The sequence below is a fragment of the Meriones unguiculatus genome, chromosome 1, assembly GCF_030254825.1.
Source record: "Meriones unguiculatus strain TT.TT164.6M chromosome 1, Bangor_MerUng_6.1, whole genome shotgun sequence".
Lineage (NCBI taxonomy): Eukaryota > Metazoa > Chordata > Mammalia > Rodentia > Muridae > Meriones > Meriones unguiculatus.
The window spans coordinates 52,500,746-52,522,569 of NC_083349.1; the positions used below are offsets into that span (position 1 = coordinate 52,500,746).

General features: G+C 41.7%; 1 protein-coding gene across 11 annotated transcripts in view; it reads right to left on the reverse strand.

The window, feature by feature from the left end:
- The window catches only part of Cpeb3 (cytoplasmic polyadenylation element binding protein 3), a 191,832-nt gene that overhangs the window by 31,462 nt on the left and 138,546 nt on the right, over positions 1–21,824 (reverse strand). For all 11 annotated transcript variants that reach the window (XM_060388741.1, XM_060388720.1, XM_060388740.1 and 8 more), the window contains 2 exons: positions 20,166–20,284; positions 6,044–6,158 (listed from right to left, as the gene is read on the reverse strand). In XM_060388741.1, the coding sequence (XP_060244724.1) occupies positions 6,044–6,158; positions 20,166–20,284 (234 nt within the window). The remainder of the gene's footprint in view (positions 1–6,043; positions 6,159–20,165; positions 20,285–21,824) is intronic.

Here is a 21,824-nt window from a genome sequence, read left to right on the forward strand (position 1 = left end):
CTGCTGGGTGCTGTTCCCACGCCGAGCTTCGTTGCACCACAGACCAGAGAAGCAAGCCGGAACAAAGCAGCTGTGGGGGCAGATGGTATCCTCATGAATTCTGCCTTGTGGTGACTACACTTCTGAAGCTCAGTCTGAACCTGTTATGGTTCCCTAGACCTGCTCCTTATTATTTAGAGAAAAGAAAAAAAAAAAAAACTTTAGTTTACCAGAGAGGAAATCTTGATGATTCTTCCCATTCTACTCTACCTCAGGATTCTGTTCCTCTTGTTTAGCTACTTTTCAAAGCCAGCCTGAAGGCAATGAATGTCGAAGACTGAAGCACTGAGAACCAAGGAGGGTGACAGAGGAATAAGGATTTGTGAGAGAAAGAAATATCACCACATTCATCTTTATAGATTCTAAACTGTGAATCCAGAAGTCCAATTTTTCTCTTTGGAAATAAACACAAAACAGACAGGAAAGAGGCATGAAGCACCTCAGGATGACAAAGCAGTCTTGGCTTTTGAAAGAAAAGAAGATGAAACTTTTAGGCTTTCCACAGCTGTTAAGCTGGTTCACAAGGGCTCAAGAGGAAGCATGCTCACACACTTCCACTCTGTATCAGATGAGGCTGTGAACACTTTAAAATGGATGTCATGAAGCACTAAGTCAGAAAAGGAACATTTGCTAAATTTATTAAAGGCATTAAGTTAAGCTAGTACCAAGTTGCTGCTTTAACTAGACAACATCCCAGATCTTCACCAGACAAAACAGCTTCCATCAGCACAAAGAGCCTAAAGCTGAACCACAGAGACTAGAAGGACTTGCTGCCTTCATTTATTGCCACTGTATCTGAATTCTGCCTCTGTTTCTAAAACCCAAAGACTACTGCACACAGCCTCACAAGGTTATTGGCTATACTAAGCCAGCTCTAAGCACACTGCTGAGAACACAGCGGCACTTGGCTGTTTCATTTTTTGTTTCCTCACTGTTCGTAAATCTTTGCTTTATATTAAGCTGGCTTTGTTTCTGCACTATAAGCATCAATTCATCCCAGTCTAACTTTGGCCTTATGCTGGCTCAGTCTGTCATGGATATGGCAATGTTTGACAGCAACTGTGGGAAAAGGTTTGTTTGGGAGGACGGGGAGGAACATATACTAGCATTAAATTCCCTAGTCCTAAAAGCATGTCAAACCTGGAATTTATTTGGGTCACTTCAGACTTGGGACTGGGTGAGAAAGTGTCTACTGCTGAGAAATTTGACACACAGTAATTTTGGCCATCTACTACCTCAAAGAACAGAAAAGGATATATTTACAACACCATTTCACACTCATAAATCAGAATGTAATCCCCAGTTCATGTAAACTACCAGAATGTTTGTATAAAAAAAAAGTCTGAAATAAATGATCCTGACAAATACTGAAATATATATTCTTTCCATATTACATATGCCACTCAGAAGCCTTTACCTCTCAGGGCTGGAACTGTAGTCCAGTGGTAAAGAACTTGCCTAGCATCATGGAGCCATGGATTCAATTATTTACACCATAATGAGTTTTTACCTGGACATAAAAGCCATTACAGAGCAATGGGGTTGGGAAAAGGCAGAGAAGGAAACTCCAGGATCTGCCATGGACTGTTAACAGGGCGAAAAAGAAAGGAGAGAAAAGAATTATCAGAGCAATAGTTAAGAAGACCAAAGACCCAATAGCAGAGAAGCAATGGTGGGCTCCAAGAGCTCAAGACAGCAGACTCTTAGACGAAACTGCCTGCAGGGGCAAGTAAGGACAAGCATCAGAAGGAAGTCATCAGGTGAAGAACACAGTTCTAAGGCTTATTACGTTAGTTAGAAGAAATTCCAAAGTGTAGCCACTTAGGCGGTCCACAAATCAGACACCTAAATGAAGAGGATGGGGTGAAAGAAAAACATGCAAATGAAGTATCACTGAGGACAAGAGATCACTTGGGACAAGGCGTTTCAATCTCCACTTGGTGCCTTCATAGCCCCAAGCCTGACACTGACTTACTGTCAGAGTGAAGGGGTGTACATCTTGGAGAAGGCCTAATGTCATAGAGATATGTCATAGGGCTTTTCCTATATGAACGGACATTCAGGAAAATATGTTGGTCCTATCATTTGGTCAAAGGTCAGCATGCTGCTGTCTCTGTAACCAGCAGAAAAGCAGACAAACTGTCTAGTTCTTTTGTTGAGTCTCTAAAGAATGTGCAGCCTTTAGCCACATGGGGGCAGGGTGAGCCTTCTTACAGCTCCCTCCTACCCCACCCCCTACCCATTTTGTTTTTCCCTAAAAGGGAATGGGTTAAAAGTAGAAAGACATCCAAACCTAAGAAACACCAGATTTGGGGAAAATTGTTCTTAACTTGTTGCTGTTATTCATAGGAACAATAGAAAGGGATAAGATACGACAGCAATGTGCACTATTCAACCTTGGCCCACAATTGAGGGATGAAAAAACTCATCCAGATATAATTTTCATTGGATTTCCTCATTCTTAGGTTAATTTCTCCAGGCCTGTGATTTCCCCTACCAACCTGAATTTTAAAAAGGAAGGTTTGATCTGAGTATGGTGCTTCGTGTCTGGCAGGAGGTTTATGAGTTTGATGACCTACAGTCACCATAATGAGACCCTGTCTCAAAAAATAAAAACAAAAAGCTTTGTCAAAGAGTAAGACTACCTACTTCAATGGATACCCTAAGCCTGGTCAGGGCTTCTTGTTTCTTTAGAGGCATTTCTATTAGGATGGATAAGGGCTACATTTAGAATGACTATTACTGATCATAGTCCCTGTGTTACAATGTCAAAAGTAAAGCAAACAAAAATCTCAAAATATCTAAAGGACAATCTCTGGCCAAGGGTCAAGTGAAATTTATCCCAATACCCAAAGCCTTAGCTATTGAGTGAGGACCAGGGAAGAATATGCCCTGAAATTTCTTTTTATAAAGAAAGCAAGTCTTAGGCTGGAGAGATGGCTCAGTAGTTAAGAGCATTTATTGCTTTTACAGAGGAGCCAGGTTTGCCTTCCCAGCACCTAGATCAAATGGCTCACAATCACCTGTAATTCCAGTTCTGCAAATCCAAAGCCCTCTGGCTTCCACAGGTACTTACATACATGTGTTGCACATAAACTCCTGCAGTCATGCATTAATAAAAAGCCCTTTAAAATTGTCCTATAATATTTCTAGATCATTCAGAATGTTAAGAATCGAACTCAGTCTTCAACTGTCAATACAACTCTTGTGTTCTGTTCTGAAAGCTTTGGTTTTGTAAGTAAAATGCCCTGTTTAACACGATAATGGGATATTCACTCAGTTCAGCATGGCATACCCTGGCTTATTTATTAAATAGTGGACTTCCTGGCCACCAGCTACCCTCTAGAAGTGCTGGCAAGTGGGCTGGAAGTAACACTTCCAGTGGACCAAGTGGATAGGTCTTTACTATATATCTACCAAAACAAACCAATTGTAAGATAAAAATAGCTAACTTCAAAAAGGAAAAAAGGGGCTGGACAGATGGCTCAGTGGTTAGGAGCATTGGTTGCTCTTTCAGAGGTCTTGAGTTCAGTTCCCAGCAATCACATGGTGGCTCACAACCATCTATAATGTGATCTGATGTGCTCTTCTGGCATACAGGTGTGCATTCAGATAGAGCACTCTTACACATAAAAATAAAAAAAACTTTTTTTTTAAAGACTTGAGTATTTGGGTCAGGCATGGTGGCACAGGCATGCTCCCATAGGCGCAGCACTCTGGGAGGCAAAAGCAGGTGAATTTCTGCGAATTCAAGGCCAGCCTGGTCTACAGAGCAAGTTTCAGGATAGCCAGGGCTATGAAACCCTATCTCTAAAAAAAAAAAAAAAAAAGAAAAAGAGAGAGAGAGAGAGAGAAAGAAAAGAGGAAATTCAAGATTTATTAGGTGTATTCTCTAGGCAAAGAACACAAATCTTATTTCTGATTTAGAGAACTGAATATAATTCTTTTAAAATACTTATTTTCATTTTTGGCATTTTGAGACAGGATCTTACATAACGTACGCTTGCCTGAGCTCACTACGCAGCTAAGGACAACACTGAACTCCTGGTCCTCCCACCTTCCAGGACTTGCAGCACCTTGCCTGTGCTGAGCACTTGGTACAGACAGTGTATAAACTGCAGCTCCTGTGACGTGAGAACATAGACCTGATGACTTAAAATCCAGCTGTATTATTTCATGCTTATGGGACTTTTTTTTTTTTCCTAGATAGGGTCTTACTGTGTCGTTCTGCCTGACCAGGAACTCACTATGTAGACAAGCTGGCCTGGAACTCAAGAGATCCAGCTTCCTATGCCTAGGATTATAGGTGTGAGCCACTATATCCAGTTTTAGGACTTTTAAATAGTCTCATATAGGAGAAGTGGAGAAGGACAAAGATTAGAACAACTTCCATTACATTGTAGCCATTTGCAATGTACAGCAGTGACTATCCAACTGTGAAGTCCATGTGCAGTGAAAGGTATCAGTGAGGACTCTCCTTTCCAGCCTAGCACAACGACAGAGGCTGTGAGTGTTCTACAGAACCCCCACTCTCATCACCTGTTCCTAAAAACACTCATCTAATGTAGAACCAAGAGGCTGCACCTTTTCTAGTCTCGAGTTGTTCCCAATGACATGGCCCTTCTAGCCTTTACTGAGTGATGTAGGCTAAGGAAGAGAACTCTCACTGTTTTGCTTTCTTTCTTCTGACAGTTTTTCATTAGAAGAAAAAGTGGACCCAGAAACCTCTGACTTTTAGAAATAGTATAAAATTTCCATAATCACAACATTTTTAAAGATCTTCAAAATAGAATTATGATTATATCCCATTTGTTTTTGGAGACAGGGGCTCACTAAGTAGGTTAGCCCAAAATTCAAAATTGCCCTGATTCAACCTCTCAGTGCTAGAGTTACAGGTGTGAGCTATCAAATTTAGGAAGATATCTTTGTAAAGTTCCAAAGTTTGTTTGTTTTGTTTTTAATGTGTAGACTGGAGTTAGAATTCAAATAATGTTAGGAATCCTTGAGAATTCAGGCTGGTCTTGTATTCACTCAGTAAGTACTCAGGCAAGATTCAGACTTAACAGCATCTTGTGCCAGCCTCCAGCATGCTTGGCTTACAGGTGTGTGTCACATGGCTCCTGGCTTGTCTCTGTCTTAACTACTGAAACATCAGTTCAATACCACTTCAAGTCTCTGGTTCATTACAATCCAGCTTACCCTTGGCAACATAACTGTTTTATCCTTGGCAACAAATTAAAACAACAACAAACAACAACAACAACACCAGAGGTTGGGCTAGGTGTCCAGGCCTGAAATCTCAGCTACTTGGAAGGTGGAGGCAGGAGGATCCCAAGGCCTGCATGGTCTACACACTGAGGTCCAGGCCAGCCCAGCAACTGTGTGAGACTATGTCAGAATAAATGCAGAAGGTGGGCTGAGGATGAGTGCTTATCTAGAGTATGTGAGGTCCTGGGTTCAACTGCCAGTACCACAGCAAAAACCCACTGCAAAATGGGAGCTTCTATAAACTCATAATGAAGGAATGGTTCAGCATATAATTCACTTTTGGAAATTGTAAGAATTAGATCCTGCCTTGCTGATGGAGGCTCAGGGGTGCAGCTTGATTCCCAGGTACAACCCCCAGCCGTGGCTCAGCTTTTCATTGACTGGGCACCCAGACATGCTGGGCAGACTTCTGACAGGGTGACGGGCATCTGTAACAACACTAACTGGCACGATCATGCACACTGCCAAATATTATTTAAAGTGTGTGGGTAAAAAGGAAAGAACTAAATAAAGCTCATCCTTTCCACAAAATGGTTTAATCAAATTGACTAATCACAAGAATATATAGCATTTTGGGGAAAATTCTTAATCGTAAGAATGTCAGCTCAGTGAAAATGACATGACAGGCTTCCTTTTAGAGGTTGTGAACAGCTGACTGGAAACCCAGACAGAGCTAACGCATTGGGGATTTTGTTGTCATTGCTTTTGTTGTTGTGGTGTTACTATTTCCACTCACCAGCTCGAAGGGGTCGTGGAACTCCCCCAACAAAGATAGTTTTTCTGGGGTCCAAAGGCTGAGAACCATCCATTACAAAGTCACTGTCACTTAGGTTCCATGGTCGAATTTGCACCTGAAAAAAAGTCGTTTACTTGGTCCTTACTTCATTTCTATCAACCCCAAATGAGAATAAGATGACTCAAGACAAACCCACTGTTTGTGCATTTTATAACATCCAAGTCCCAAACAAAATGGAGTTACTTAATACGATCTGCATGAAGTGCCTTTCAGTCCTGGGGAAGCCAGTCAACACTCTAGACACTTATCATGAGCCCTGCACAAACCACCTGTGTCATTAAAGGCAATCTTCAGCACACTCTGGGGTTTCAGTACAGTTCATTTGAACATATCACAGACTGTTGAAAACCTGCACAGTACACCATTCAGTTTTTCTATAATGAATCCATCTAGAGGGAACAGAAATATTAGGAAGATTTTCTAAGGATTACCTATTTGCCTGGATTTTTAATTCTCACCACCACCCCAAGTTAAAATATTTACCTTTCACATGACATAACACAACACAGATTAACACTCAAGTCAGCCAACAATTTCAGAGATATCAAATACTGACACTTAGAGAACAGCGTCTAATTTAATTATTAAACTGATTTTTTTACACAAGGTTGATTAAATAAAGTCAAATTTAATGTATGTGTGTGAATGTGTGTGTGTGTGTGTGTGTGAGAGAGAGAGAGAGAGACATAGAGGGAGTGAGAGAGAAAGACAGATACATGAAGAGAGAGATAGAGATGGGAGGGGCAGAGGGAAGAGAGCTGTTGCTTGTTGTAGGAGTGTCTTCTCTCTCTCTTTCTTTTACTATGCCAGTTCTAGGGCTTGAACTAAGTAAGGTCAGTGGGTGTGGTGGCAATCACCATCTCAGCAGCCCATAAAAGTTTAAAGAATATAAAAAGAAACCATTAGAACTTATTTCCTTTTCTACATTTCTTAAAAATTTTCTCCTAGAGTATATATGTTCATATGTGTGATGTATGCATATATATGCATATGGATGCATGCCAAATGAGTGTAGAGGTCAGAGAACAATTTTTTGGAGTTAGTTCTCTCCTTCCACCTTTATGTGGGTTCTGAGAATACAACTCAGGTCATTAGGCCTACATTCTTCATTCTCAGGCAGCCACCGTCTTTACCTACTAGCCACCTCACTGCCTGCCCACATTATTTCTTTTTATTTGGATTCTTAACTTTCTGCCCATAGTTTATACTATTTTATCATACATTAAGAAATGAATTATCTTATGAGCTTACCCTTAAGACAAATTCCTTTTAATCACAATGGGATCACAAAGAACAGCTGAAACTAAAGCAAAAGCAAGGCGCCCTCTCTACCCTGACAGGCAATGGTGACAATGTCTCCATGGCAAGCCGGTGGTCACCGGGGAGCAGCGGGAAAAGTCACTTGGTGCCTGCCTTGAAGGAACAAATGTCTGTCCTCTGTCCATCCCAGGTTAAGACAGGGCACAAAACAGGTGCATTTTCACATTTTTGAACTCATGGAAATCATTTCTGGTCTCTGTGGCTTGGCTCAGCATGCCTGACACCCCCACATTGCCAATTCTGCTTTTGTCTGCCTCCAGGTCCGCTAAAACTGGTGCTGCCCCTTGGAAAAAAAATACACACAGTCCAAATCGCTACTAAGTTTACCCCAGCCTAAGGTTTTTTTGTTTTGTTTTGCCTTTTATACTGTTCCTCTCACTAGAAAGCAAGAAGCCACAACAATTTCAAGTCTTCCTTAGGCTCTGAAAACGTGGACCTGTTAGCCATTCTGTTAGCACTCCAGATCCACCTTTACTACACACAAAAGAAAGCCCTGTGTCATTCCTATAAGATATGGTCAGCTTGGCTAAATGACTGCTTCCTTCAGATTTCCCACAAAGGTAGATTCATACCTTCATGAGGGCACACCACTAATTTTTAATTATAAACACAATGATTTCAGAATATTGGAGGAATAAAGATTGTAGGGTTACCAATTAAGGAAAAGGATGCACCTTCAGCACAGAACCCCTTTTCTAGCCTGATTTCTAACAAAGCTGCTAGGGCAGCTTAAGGACTCACGTGCTGTTAGCTGACTTCGGTCAAGGTCACTAACCCCCCAATCCTCTCTGTGATTCTGCTGCAGTTTTAATGTATTGTTAGGCTGGTCTCAAGCACTCCTGGGCTCAAACAGTCCTCCAGCCTCAACCTCCCACCTAGCCAAGACTATAGTTGTGCACTCTTGCATCCAATGGTAACACACCACTTAATAATTTCCACATCTGGTTTCATTTCATAAAAATTACAGGGAACATATTGCAGCTTTATAATAGCTGTATACTATGGCTGTTCAAAGGAACACTGCAGAAGAGCTGGAACCTTCCTGATAAGACAGCTCTCATCATCGATGGCCTTCCTTCCCCCACTACTTACTCCACCCCCTACTTCATCATCTCTCACACAACCCCATTTCTCCGCTCTATTCTTGGCATTACAGCTTAGGTGAAAACACAGGAAGAAGGCTTAGGACATGGTGCTGATCAACCCTATTCATGAAACCTACACTTCCCAGCTGCTGTCAGAAAAACAGCTGTTCAGAGTGGGCGCCTCTGCAGAACTAAAATGTTGACACAGACCAGCAGCAGCTCACTCTCAGCTCAGCGGTGTGATATGGCGGTGGACTAAGACCCTCCCTCTCACAATGGCTGCTCTCTCTGAAACCCCCCCCCACACACACAGGCCCAGGCTTCCCGGCAAGTGGCAATGCTTCAAGAAGCACTTACGAGAGAAAAATACAAAACTTGTTTTCCTTTAGTTTCTCTTTTGAATTATGCATTCCTATGAAGGCTCCCCCGAGGACCATGAAATCTATGTTTGGCTGAACTATGTGTCGTCTAAATTCTTATCTTCTGAATCATTAACCTGTTTTACACAAAGCTTGCTGGTATAAGCGTTTATTTATGCCACAGAGTAACTTTGAAGGAATGCAACACATTAATAAAACCCATAGTTGGTGGTGAAAGCATAAATTCTCCCTTCTGAGGTCTCTGTATCTTCTACAGAATGCAGGTACTCAGGGTCGCTATGTCAGACAACTGCTATTGAGAAAAGCTGTAGATTATCTTTTCCTTGGAGTTTCAGGGCTTTAATTGATGTACTTAATGAAATACTCCAAGGAAGACTACAGGCAAGAAATCTATTCAACATTGCATAAACATAGCATATCCAAAAGAATTTCTATGCATTTTTAAAATATAACATCTACTAATATTCACATACTGCCCTACATTAAGCAGTGTGAGTGACCAACTGGCCATAATATGGCACAAACTTTTTATAGCCTAGACCTTTTTCTTATTTCTGTTATTGCTTTGAAAGCTTACTTCTACAGAAATTAACTTTAAATAGTTAAGAGTAAACTTAATATTAGTAAATTAGTTAATATATTCAAATATTAGATAGCTGTTTAAAGAATTCAAAGTTCTCAGATTAAACTTCATTAAATATATGATACCAAATCAATTTAGTTATTTTTACTATCAATAAAGAATAAAATACTAAATATGGATCTAAATTAAAAACTAAAATTCATTTACTTAAAACTAAAGGTGATTAATAGAAATAAGATCAGGCCAAATACTGAGGAAAATGCTAAGAACTGTAACATGGATTACGTTTTTAGACTGAAGGCATATGATAAAAGTTACTAGCTAAAAAGACTTCAATAAAAATTAACAAAAACTCCCAAATTAAAATGTAAATGCATTTTGTTCTATCTTTAATTACAGACTAAACAAAACACAATAGCCTTGCTTACTGGCACACATTAATCCTAGCACTTTGGGAGGCAGAGGCAGAGGCAGGCAGAGCTCTGATGTTCGAGACCAGCCTGGTCTACGCAGAATTCCAGGCTAGCTAGGGTTAGCCAATGTAGCTCATGCCTTAGTTGTACATAAAGGAATTAATGCTCAACTAAAAGGAAGCTTGATGGTGTTCAATCAGAGGATTGACCTCTTGCAGGAGCAAATTGATACCCTATGGCAAATCGCTCAACCTGGCTGTCAATGAAAGTATGCTGGACTTTGTGTCACTAGCATACAACATGAGAATTTTTCCTGTGTTGCAAATCTGTCTAAACAATTGTCGAGCTATATTTTAGGTAATTGGACTGGAGAATTCAATACTACGATGGAGCAGCTGAGAGTGGCCATTGTCACAGTAAATTCTACCAGAGTGGACGCAGGACTAGCCACAGGATTATCAACATGGATTGCTGCAGCCATGAATCATCTGAAGGAATGGGCGGGCATGGGAGTGTTAGCAGGCCTTCTGGTGTTGGTCTCCTTGGTTTGCCTGTGGTATATATGCAAGATTAGAGTCTCACAACAGTGTGATGCAGCCATGATCATTCAGGCCTTTACAGCCATTGAAGCAGGACATTCTCCCCAAGCATGGTTGGATACCATAAAAAGCTAAAATGATACGCTCAGGATGCAAGGCTAAGCACTGCACTCAGGGTCAGCCGCTTTGGACCCAGAGAAGAGCATGTCTGATTGCATGCGGGTTGATGCCCCAGGTCCCACCTCTGAGAAAAAGGTATCGGACGGGTCTGATGCTCTTTGGGTGGATGACACCTAAATGAACATCTGTACAAAGTCCCAATTTATTTCTAATATCAGAGATCAGACCTCTACTCTTGCCTGATGCGTCTAAAACAAAAAGGGGGAACTGTAGAGAGCTGCGGAATGCTATGCCTTAAAGATGGAGCTGGTTTCCGCCTTCCACCTTCCCGATGGTGAGTGCTCTCTGTCACGAACAACTCCACATTTGGCTAAGGCCGAGGATCTGGCTTGCTTCCATGTATGTGGACCTATCTGCATTGCCCCCGTGGCATGCCTGGATTGGCTACCCAGAGGCTATTTAAGCTGTGGGCTGGCTTTCCCCGGGGTCCGAGGATTGTTCAATGTTCCTGAATAAACTGCATTGAAAAAAAAAAAAGAAAAAAAAAGAAAAAAGAAAGAAAGACACAGACTCAAGGGTTTCAAGTTTTTTGTTTTGTTATTTTTTAAACATTATTTAGTCTTTCTACAATTCTAGAATTCTGTTTATGTCCAAATTAGCTTTTGATATTCATAGATTAATACTTTTGAGGGTACCCACTTGGAACACCTTTCCCTGTATTTCATCCTCCTGGTTATCACTGTAGGTTACAAATGTCCACCACACAAACAACCTACTGCAAGGTACCTTGTTCCATCTGTTCATCCCAAAGCAACTCTAAAAGTCAATGCTGCAATCTGATGGTCAGCCCAGGTACCTGAAGAAATACTTCCCCTTCAGCCAGAACTGGCTAGTAGTTCTCTTTCCTATAGAGCCTACTCAGAGCTGAAACTAACCCCCTTTCTGATTTTCTGTTTCTTCTTTTCCACACCCTTCAAATTCCTACTGAGACTCTTTGAGAAAGGACTGCTTTTCTCCCCCTAATCCTACAATCCTTTTATTTTACATGAAACAGAAAAAGAATAGTGCAGAACCGTCCAGAATGCTCTCTACAGCAAGTGGCAGCATCCCAACTCATCCTCACAGCCAGGATGAGTCAGCTAAACCCACGTCCCCTGACATATAGCTGCAACGGGTCAGTTGCAGTGATGGATTCCGACCCATGTCAGCTGTCAGCAATTCTATTTTAAGCACCAGAGCCCTCACCAAATCACTAAGGTGTGCCAGCAGACACAGAAAGAGCCAGCAGAGGCAAAAAGAGTTGATAGTTTGTAAGGTATCTTTGCCTCTTCCATGGTTAAAGGGCTTGTTGTATTATTATTTAAAACACTGAAATTAACAGCCACAATGGCAATATTTGTGGATTGAACTTTTCAAGGCACATGCATATTTGATATTTCATCTTGAGTAAATTTTCATTCCATAGACACCAATAAACACCAATAATTCTCAAGTGCTCCTCTCTACCAATGGAGAGGAATAAAGACAACCCAGTGCTTCCCAGAAGTACGGAGAACCTGATCGATGGTCAGTCCTTGTCTTTGTTAAGAGTTCTGTATAACAGCTGTAACCCAGCTGTTCTCAACCTGTGGGTCACAACTCCTTTGAGGGTCAACCAACCCTTTCTTTGCTTGCCTAGACCACTGGAAAACACAGATATTTACATTACGATTCATTAACAGTAGCAAAATTACAGTTATGGAGTAACAACAAAAAAAATTTTATGGTTGGGAATTACCACACCAGGAGGAGCTATAATAAGGGGTCACAGCATTTGGAAGGTTGAGAACCACTGGGCTAAGAGAAGAGAAGGCCCCAGGGAACTTTGTCGAAAGAGCCAAAATTCTTTCTAGACAGATAGCCAAATTTAACACTGGGAAATTCTCTTCTGTGCTCCCATGACACTCCAGGTGTCCTACACAGCTTAGACCAGGCACAAAAGGTAAGCTCTGCAACCTGCACTAAGCTGCGGTGCCTGAGCCACGCAAGGCTCCACAGCTCTTCAAAGGCCTCCGGCTATTAAGGAACCGTGGCATTTTGTGTACCCTTTCATGGGGACGCTTAGAGAATGAATAAACTGTATTAGACAAATGGCTATGTAATGTATTCCTTTGTACTACTCTTGAGTATATAAAGCCATTAATTAAATAGTCAGAAGTCAGAAGATACAAGCGAACATTCTCCTGTAAAGAAAGGCTTTCCTGACTGAGCCATAACATCTGCATGTTCTTCTCCATCCATGACTCTCAACCTCGAATATTCCCTATGACACCTCTCTCAGAGTACCTGTGGCCCCTTAGTTCACTTAGCAGACACACACCTATTTCCTTCCACTAGAGCCAGGGTCCTGTGAGGCTGAGCGCATACATATGGGTCCCAACTGCCCAGTAAAGTATCCAGCCCTAATGAACGCTATATGTAGATTTGATGGGTAATGGGTGCTCTTTCCTCTGCCCTCCTCTTTGAGACAGTATCATTGTGTAGTCCACTCTGCTCTCAAACTCAAGATCCCCTTGGTCCAGCCTTCCAAGTGCCAGGATTACAGGCAGGTGCCACCCCACACAGCCTGGCTGCTGCCTTCCACAGCTCCCAGAACATGCTTCTCATTCAACTTCCAAAGGCATGGGGATACACCGTGTTGGTGACCAGTGGATACTCTAGGGCTTGGACTTACTCTGTGCCCATTTACGATGTTACTAGGTCACAGATTAACCATGTAATCAGACTCACCTTGGGCTCATCATCACTAGATGTTGCTCAGATAGCATAACAGTTGATCGGCTTTTGAAACTACGAGCACTTATACACACCTAAATGAATTTACTTTTCATTTCTTTTCTTTTCCCAGGATAGCACAAACTTTATTATGAATTTGTTTTTGGATTAAGATGCTGAAACCCTCTTTAAAATTATCTATCTATCTGTCTGTCTATCTATCTATCTATCTATCTATCTATTCATTCATTCCTTTATTTCACGTGTGTGAGTATTTTTGTACATGTATGTATGTGCACTATGTACACATGGGATGCTGCAGAGGACAGAAGAAGGTATTGGATACCTTGGCACTGGAGTTGCATATGGATGGTTGAGATGTCATGTGAATGCAGGGAACTGGACCCTGGGTTCTCTGCACGAGCAGCTAGTCCTCTTCACTGCTGAGGCATCCTAGATGTATGTTCTACAGCCACACTTAACCCTACTACAGCCATATGCTATAAAAATTACCTAAATCTGAGGGACAAATAATCTAAGGACCACAAAAATAAAATCATTTCAAGACTGAAATCCAGGCTTATCTGACACCACATTAAGTATGCTGCAAACCTTGAGGTTCACTGTGCTCTAGGCCACTGCCAGGAACCACAGCTTCCTGGTGGGCTGAAAATACATTTCTATCTTCTTTCCAAACTCAATTCTGCCTATCCTCTACATTAGAAATGACCGATAGTGGCTGAGGGCTCAGTGGCTCAGTAGTTAAGTACTTGCCTAGAATGACCGTCCCAGCTCCATCACACACACACACACACACACACACACACACACACGATTTAGCAATGATTTTGGTCCAATGTCTTCATACAGGTGTATTTTCAGCTCCATGGTACTAAGAAGGGATTGTTGTTTATAGTATATTGATTAATAGAATTCTTTAAAGACTCACACATAAACATTCAGGTTGGGGGTCTGGAAGAATGGCTCAGTGCTTAAGAGCATTTGCTGCTTTGGCAGATAACCCGAGTTTGGTTCCCAACACCCACGTCAGACAGTTAACAACTGCCAATAGCACCAGGGAATATGCTATCGTCTTCTGACCTCAACGGGGCACTATACTTATATACATAAACTTACTCAAAGATAGTACACATACACATAATTAAAAGTAAAACAAAACAAAACCCATTCAGGTTACTGAGTTTCCTTGGGAGAAAGCCTATTCCTTGAGAGTGCTTCAGATAAATTTCACAGGGATCTATACAAGTGTCATGTCCAATGCAGGCCAATAAAATGCAGAATTAAACAATATTATACAAATTTATATATTGTAAGATGCTGTTACAGCCTGAATAAATCAATGTTTCTCAAATATTTTTGGAATAGGAAATTTTTAATTAAAGGAGAAAATTCTTATAAATGTACAAGATAAGTGATACTCATTGCTATTAGGGGTCTTTGTACACGAGACTTTCAAGACAGCTGTCAACTGGACATGTGTTCTTTAGAATGCAATCCCTAAGGAAAGCACTGGTTGTCTTGTTCACTGGCTGCTGTGTGGCAGCCTGGCTACACAGAAGTGCCATTTTATCTTCCTGGGACAGGCATAGAACATCCACAGGCTCTAGCTCTAAGAAGCTCTGGACCATCTCACAAGTTTAGAGACTAAAAGCAAAATAGGAGGCAATGTTCTCTTATTACAGACACAGAATTCCTTCTTTGGAGAAACTCTTGGAATAGTGGCCCAAATCATGATCAAGATTAAGAATTCAAGGAACACTTCTTCCTGATGGAACTGTCCTATCAGGCCACAGGGGAGGAAGAACTCAACCCTCATGTGAATAATGAGCTGGGGTGTCTGGGTAGAGGGACTCCCCTAAGGGGAGACAGGGATGCAGGAGGGAGGGTGAGACTAGGAGGAGAGGAGGGAGGGGCCTATGACCTAGATGTAAATAAATTAATTAATAAAAGAAAGAATTCAAGGAACAAATAACAAAATCAAGGTAAAAAATGTTAATGACTTCCTAGGTAGGGCATGACAACATGACTTAGCCATGGATTCTAAGATGGCTCTACATACCCAGATTTAACTGAGCCACGCCAAGATTAAAGTTAGGGCTTAGTAGGCAGTACAGGGAGAATGACATGGTCTTAGAAGATATGCCATGAGCAGAAAGATGAGGCAGTCAATCCAAGTGCCCTATAACACTTTACTCATTTTCCTTAGTTTAATTTTTGGGAAGTTTTTGCTTGTTCACTTCTTTGTTTTGATAATGGCTATACTAGGTGTAATTTGTTATACACAGTAAAATAATCAATGAAAGGTTCGCGATATACATAGCATTTGAGAAAGGATTTGAAGTAAAAGTAGGAATTTGACTTTGAGACAGAGCAAAAATATTTCAGTTTTAAAAGGCTTGCTGTACAATCAAGAGGGCTGGAGTTCAGATCCCTAGAACCCAGGTTGGCATGTCAGTTTGCCTACAATTCCAGCCTCAGAAATCAGAGACAGAGGACCCCTAAGTAAGCTGGCTAACAAGACTAGCCTTGTTGTTGAGCACTGCAGTTCACTGATAAACCCTGCTTCAAAGAATAAGTTGGAGAGTGATGAAGAAAGATTTTCAGTATTGATCTTATACTGCCTTATGTATGCACCTAGAAACACATATATCAAACCATACTACATACATTCATGCACTCCGCACAGACACATGGGAGAAAAGGGAAAGTAAATAAATAAATATGAAGGTAAGAAAAGCAAAAAGAGATAAGGTTGGGGGGAAAATTGAAGCTAGACTGGGAAGCTCTTAACTCCTAGGCAAAAAAATCTGGACTGTTTCTGTAACTAAGGAAGAATGACTAAAAGTGGTAGAATTCCACTGATGGGCATGTAAGTAGGTCAAGAGACTGCAATGATAGACTAGACAGAATGAAGAACTGAAACAATGGACCAGTAAGATGACTCAGCAGGTAGATACTGAGCCACCAACCCTGACAGTCTGAGTTCCACTCCCAGGACTGACATGGTGAAAGAAGAGAGCCAACTCCACAGAGCTGTCCTCTGACCTTCACACATGCCCCCACATATACATGCTCATAGAAAATTGCTTGACTAAAAACTATTTTTAAAAGAGAACTGAAACAGTAAGCAGCATCTAATTCCAGCTCTCTGTGTCTCTATCATTCTTTTCATTGATTTTTTTTTCCATTTTTAAGTGGATGACCATGTTACCAAAAACTAACTTACAGAAACACACATCAGCTTGGTAATACAGTTTAAATTCCTTTCAAGGTGTCTCCTGTCCCATAACTCTAGCCAGTCTATTCTAGAAGCAAGACTCATGGTCAGGCATCGTGGTGCATGTCTTTAGCTTCAGTACGTGGGACGCAGAGGCAGGCAGATCTCTGAGCTTGGGGTCAGGTTGATCTACAAATCAACTTTAGGTCAGCCAGAGTTCCATGGTAAGACCCTGGTGTCCAGTCTCAAAACAAAACAAAGCAACATTTATTACCATTTCCTTTGCCTTCTTGTCACCATCTGTCTTTGTGGGGCTCATCCAGGTTGTCTGCTCTATAGTTTGCTGTTTTGAACCTTCAGGTTCAGTCTGTTTGTATTCTGTCACCTTCTTGGGAGGGGCCACGGTTGACAGCATCCACCTGTCTCACGGGGAGCACACAGACAGCACTGTCATCTGGAGTGCCTCGGCTGATGAATGGTGGAGCTCCTCTTTCCGCAGGAAGGAAAGGAGTCACAGACCTGAAGCTACCACACTCCTGCTCTTGCCAATCTTCCCTTCCTTCCATTGGGACTAAAGAGTCAAAATAATCAGGCAACACACACAGTTCTTTCTGCCACCTTTCAGGCCCAAAGCTATTCACACAACAAAGCTATTCACAAATTTCTTTCCATGCAGAAAGAAATTACTGAACAAAAAACCACCTATGTAATATACCCTAAAACTCATCGGTTTGGGATTCCCTTGAGTTAAAAAGCAAGCATGATCCTAGACAACACAGTTTAGAGCAGATTTCACTATCAGGTTCTGTGTTAGGAAAACAAACTGAATAACCTGATTCACTTAACCAGAAGAGGGGTTTGATTTGGGGAAAAACAGGCCAAAGGGTAGAAAAATCTTCAAGGTAACTTTGGAACCTGATATATTTCCATATTTTTTTATTCTGATAGAGTAAAAAAGAACTAAATATCACAGTCAGGGCATAGGATCCTGAAGGGTGAAAGCTAGTCAGCCTAAGACATGGAACAAAGAGGAGCCACAGCTGAGAAAGCCTGGTGAGTGGGCTCCTAAGACTGAGCTTGCCTACATCCAAGGTCTTATTGACTCCGGAAGGCCAGCTCTGGCTGTCACTTTTTCTGGCACATCCACATGAGCTGGGATGCGTATGGGCCAGTAGACAAGTATGACTAAATAAATTTGGGAGTAGCGGAGGGAAAGCTAATGCTAAGAAAGAGGCTGCAAAACTGGAGACAAAGGCTCTGAAACCTAACATGAAATGTGCTTCATTCAAAGTATCCTGTATGTCTGCAACAAAGAAACATGTTTTTGATAGTCACCATCAGAATTTATCACTCTGCAGTAGAACAATGCCTCTAGCTCAGAAAAGGCAAACTGCGATCAGGTAGAAATATGGAGTAACAATGGAAGCTAGTTTCCCACAAACATTTCCAGTAGGGAAGATTACAATGGTTATTTAAAGACCTTAAAGTCCAGAGTAATGCATTTTGTCTAGAGTGCAAACACTAAAAAGCCATGCGCTTATTATCATCTCCATACCACGTACACTTGCAACCAGCAGTTCGCTCCCCTTTCGGGAGACATTTGTCCAGGCGAGGGTTGCCCTACCATAAGACACCTTCTCCTCCCCTTCTTTATAGAGCCTGAGCTCATCTCATGTCCTCATTGTAATTCTACAGGCTGTTCTCTACTGTGGACACAATTACATCATCATGTCCCTCACCCCTTTGCCTGTTTACATATAAGACGTCTCTCTAGTCCTCTTTGACAGTGCATGGCCAGTTCTGCTATAACCCTTCCTAGTTCACTCTCAATGCCTCTTACTAAACGCCAGGGGCAAGGCACCCTGCGGACTGACTGTGAAGACATCTCCCGGCCAAATTTGGTAGAACTTTCTAATCTCACACAACTCCAAAGGAATTTAAGAGATTTTAGCTTTAATTGTTATTCAGATGTTGCATTTCATGCACCTTGTGACACCATGCACACAACTTTTAAATAAAGTTCAAAGTTATCAAAGACTCCCCACTCTTTTCCCCTCTGTTTCCCTACTTGTACAATAATGACAGTACTCAACATTGTCATTATTGTTATGAAATTTTGGTAATGGACCAAGAACTCAGCAACTACAGTGATCCTTTCATAACAGCTAAACATTCTTATTTTTTTTTGTACTAACCTTTCTGCCACGACACAATAATCCCATTTGGTAGTAATTCCCTCTTCTACTTACATGCTAATTCCCCTCTTTATAGATGGCTAAGTCCCAGTGACATCTTTTACAACTTGGAAACCCTGTTCTTCACAGCAGGTGTGGCCGCACTGCTGAGCTCTACCTGTCCTGTCCTGAACTACAGCACTACCCAGGACTAACAACACCTGGGAGTTACATCTGCACAGGTACCCGCTCTCAACTGAGTGCATCTACTTTCATTTTTCTCTCAAAAACTTAAGGAAGAACGACCATTCTTCCCTTTTTCTAGTTGAGAAATCCACTATTCACCAAGGCCAGGATGGCTTATTTGGAACCAGGCATCTATTTAAATATTAAATAATAAAGTCAACACTCAAGCTCAGAACTTCTACTTCAAACCCAAGTCTTCACAGACACGTTACTCAGCCAACCAAGGGAGGCCCAGCATGAAGGTCTCTAGTGGCTGCTCTAGGCTCTTGCCCATGCCACATCACTATATTTATTGTTTCACACCCCAAGGCCTTTGCATACAGACACATCCCATCCTGACCATACCAATTCCCCATGGATCCTTACTATTGCCAAATTAACCAAATTCTTTTCTTCTGCTTTGAAAATGGTCTTGCCCCCTCTCTACTCACCTACTGCAGCTCAGAAGTCACAGGCTCTTAGCCACAAGCTCTGTTTGAGCACACATTTGTTTACAGTTTCAGTTCCATAATCTCTGTCTTGCCCTTCTCCTGCTCTGCTGAAATCCTCCATTTAGTGTGACCTGCTGGCCCAGCCCCACAAGGTAGCTGTGGACACAACCCAGCAGAAGCCTAACATTTACGGACACATAAACATTACCAACTATAATCTTTTTTTAATGTTTTTTTTCCCCAAAGATTTATTTATTTATTATTCATACAGTATTCTGCCTTCATTTGCAGGCAAGAAGAGGATACCAGATCTCATTATAGATGGTTATGAGCCACCATGTGGTTGCTGGGAATTGAACTCAGGAACTTTGGAAGAACAGCCAGTGCTCTTAACCTCTAAGCCATCTCTCCAGCCTACCAATTATAATCTTAAAAAATAAATTTCCATTGCCCTTGATGCAAAATAATGACAGAAAAGAGCTGTCAGAACCACTAAGAGCACTGTTCACCTCAATTCAGTTTCTAAATAGGAGTTAGCTTACCAAGCTGTAAGTGGATGTCAAGGATGCATTTATATACCTGTGGTCCCAAAGGTGTAACATGAAATTTGCATACTATTTAGTTAACTTCTCATCACCAGTAGCAGTCTTAGCTCAACACAGCAAGGTCAACCCAAGTAAAAGACTCCTAATTACAGCGTTTCCATGATAAGTACAAGAAACAGCTAGCCAACTGCGTATGTGTTCTAGGAAGGCAGTAGCTGCCTACATGTCACTTACCGGCTTATCCTTGATGGTGGGGCTGGACACACACAGGTACAGTTTCCCGTCCTCCTCTAGGCAGGCATCTATCAAAGCTTGCACTGAGCTCTCCTCCTGGAACAGCAGGAAGGCATACCCTTAGGGAGAAGAAAACAAAAAGATGGAAGAATCAGTACTTCAGCCTCAAAGCAGTAGTGAAACTATTATCTATAGCAGGTATAGGGGCTCATACCTGTAATCCAGTGCTAGGAAGGCTAAGGCAGGAGGCTTGTCATGTGTGCTAACCTGAGCTACAGATTAAGAAACCCACTGCTTCATTGTTAATACATTTTTACCAATCCCTGGATATTCATGTGGGACAAAGACTTGAGACTCTGTTGCGCTAGGCACTGTTTAGTGCATACAGACAACTAACTGTCTTGCTTGATTAAATCACACGCTACTATGATAGTGGGGTGCTCTAGCATCACTTTGTTTAATTTTCATAACTACTCAAGGGCGCATGTTCAGACAGCTCTGTGGGATTTCCACAAAACAGGTCTCTCGTCATCACTAATGAAGACAGGTAGACCCTGAATGGCACAAGCTACAAACAGCAGCCATGAAATAAGCATCATTTCTACCCAGCAAGCAAGAACCTTGATTTGTGCATAGCAAGGATGGGCTCTGAAAATACTATGCTAAGTGAAAGGAGCCAGACACAAAATACTATGTCCAGAAGATGTAAATCAAGACAAAACACAGATTAATGGCTACCATAACTAGAGGGCAGGGGGAACATGCAGTTTCATTTTGAGATAAAGACTTTCTAAAATTGAACCTGGTGACTGCTGCTTGTACAAGTCTGTGAACATATGGAAAACTACTGAATAACACACATTAAATTGATGAACTGTGGACCATGTGAATTACACCTCCCCAACGCGGCTTTTTAAACAGCCTAACGTACTGGTATGCATTTGCATGTTACTGCTGTTTCGGCAAGGAATATTCTCCTGGCAGACTTTACAATCTACAAATGTCAATATTTTTTTTCTCTTTTGAAGATTTTTCAAATTCATTCTTTGTAAACTCCATACATGTGTTTAAATTGTATCCACTTCCCACTCCTCCCTCCAACTCCTTCTGGACCCTTCCCAACAAGTCCCCCACCCAGCTTATATCCCCTTCTCCTCCTCCTTCTTGTCCTCCTCCTCCTCTTTTGAACAACCCACTGAGTCCAATTAAGCCTGCCCTCATGTGTACAGGTGTGAGGCCACCCAGGGAAGCACCAACAAATGACCAATGGCTACACTCCCAAATTGAAAAGAATTCCCCATGACCAGCAGCCACTGACTGCTAATAGCTCCTCCGTTGGGGGTGGAAATTTGTGCGACCCTCCCACATCTGGCATTTTGATTGGCTTGGTCCTATGCAGGTAACCAAAGCTGTGGTGAGTTCATGAGTACAGTGACCGTGTCAAATCCCAAAGACATCTCCTCTCCATCCTCTGGCGTTTATATTCTTTTAGCCTGGTCTTCTTAGATGGTTGTTTTTTTCAACCCTGGGTGGGGTAGGAGGGGATTTTGATAGAGATGACAGGGAGTACTTATAGCTGCTTATTATCATCTTCACCTTGATCAGCAAACACCAATATTAACTGAAGGGTTTCCATGGACACAGCCAGAGTTGTTTTTT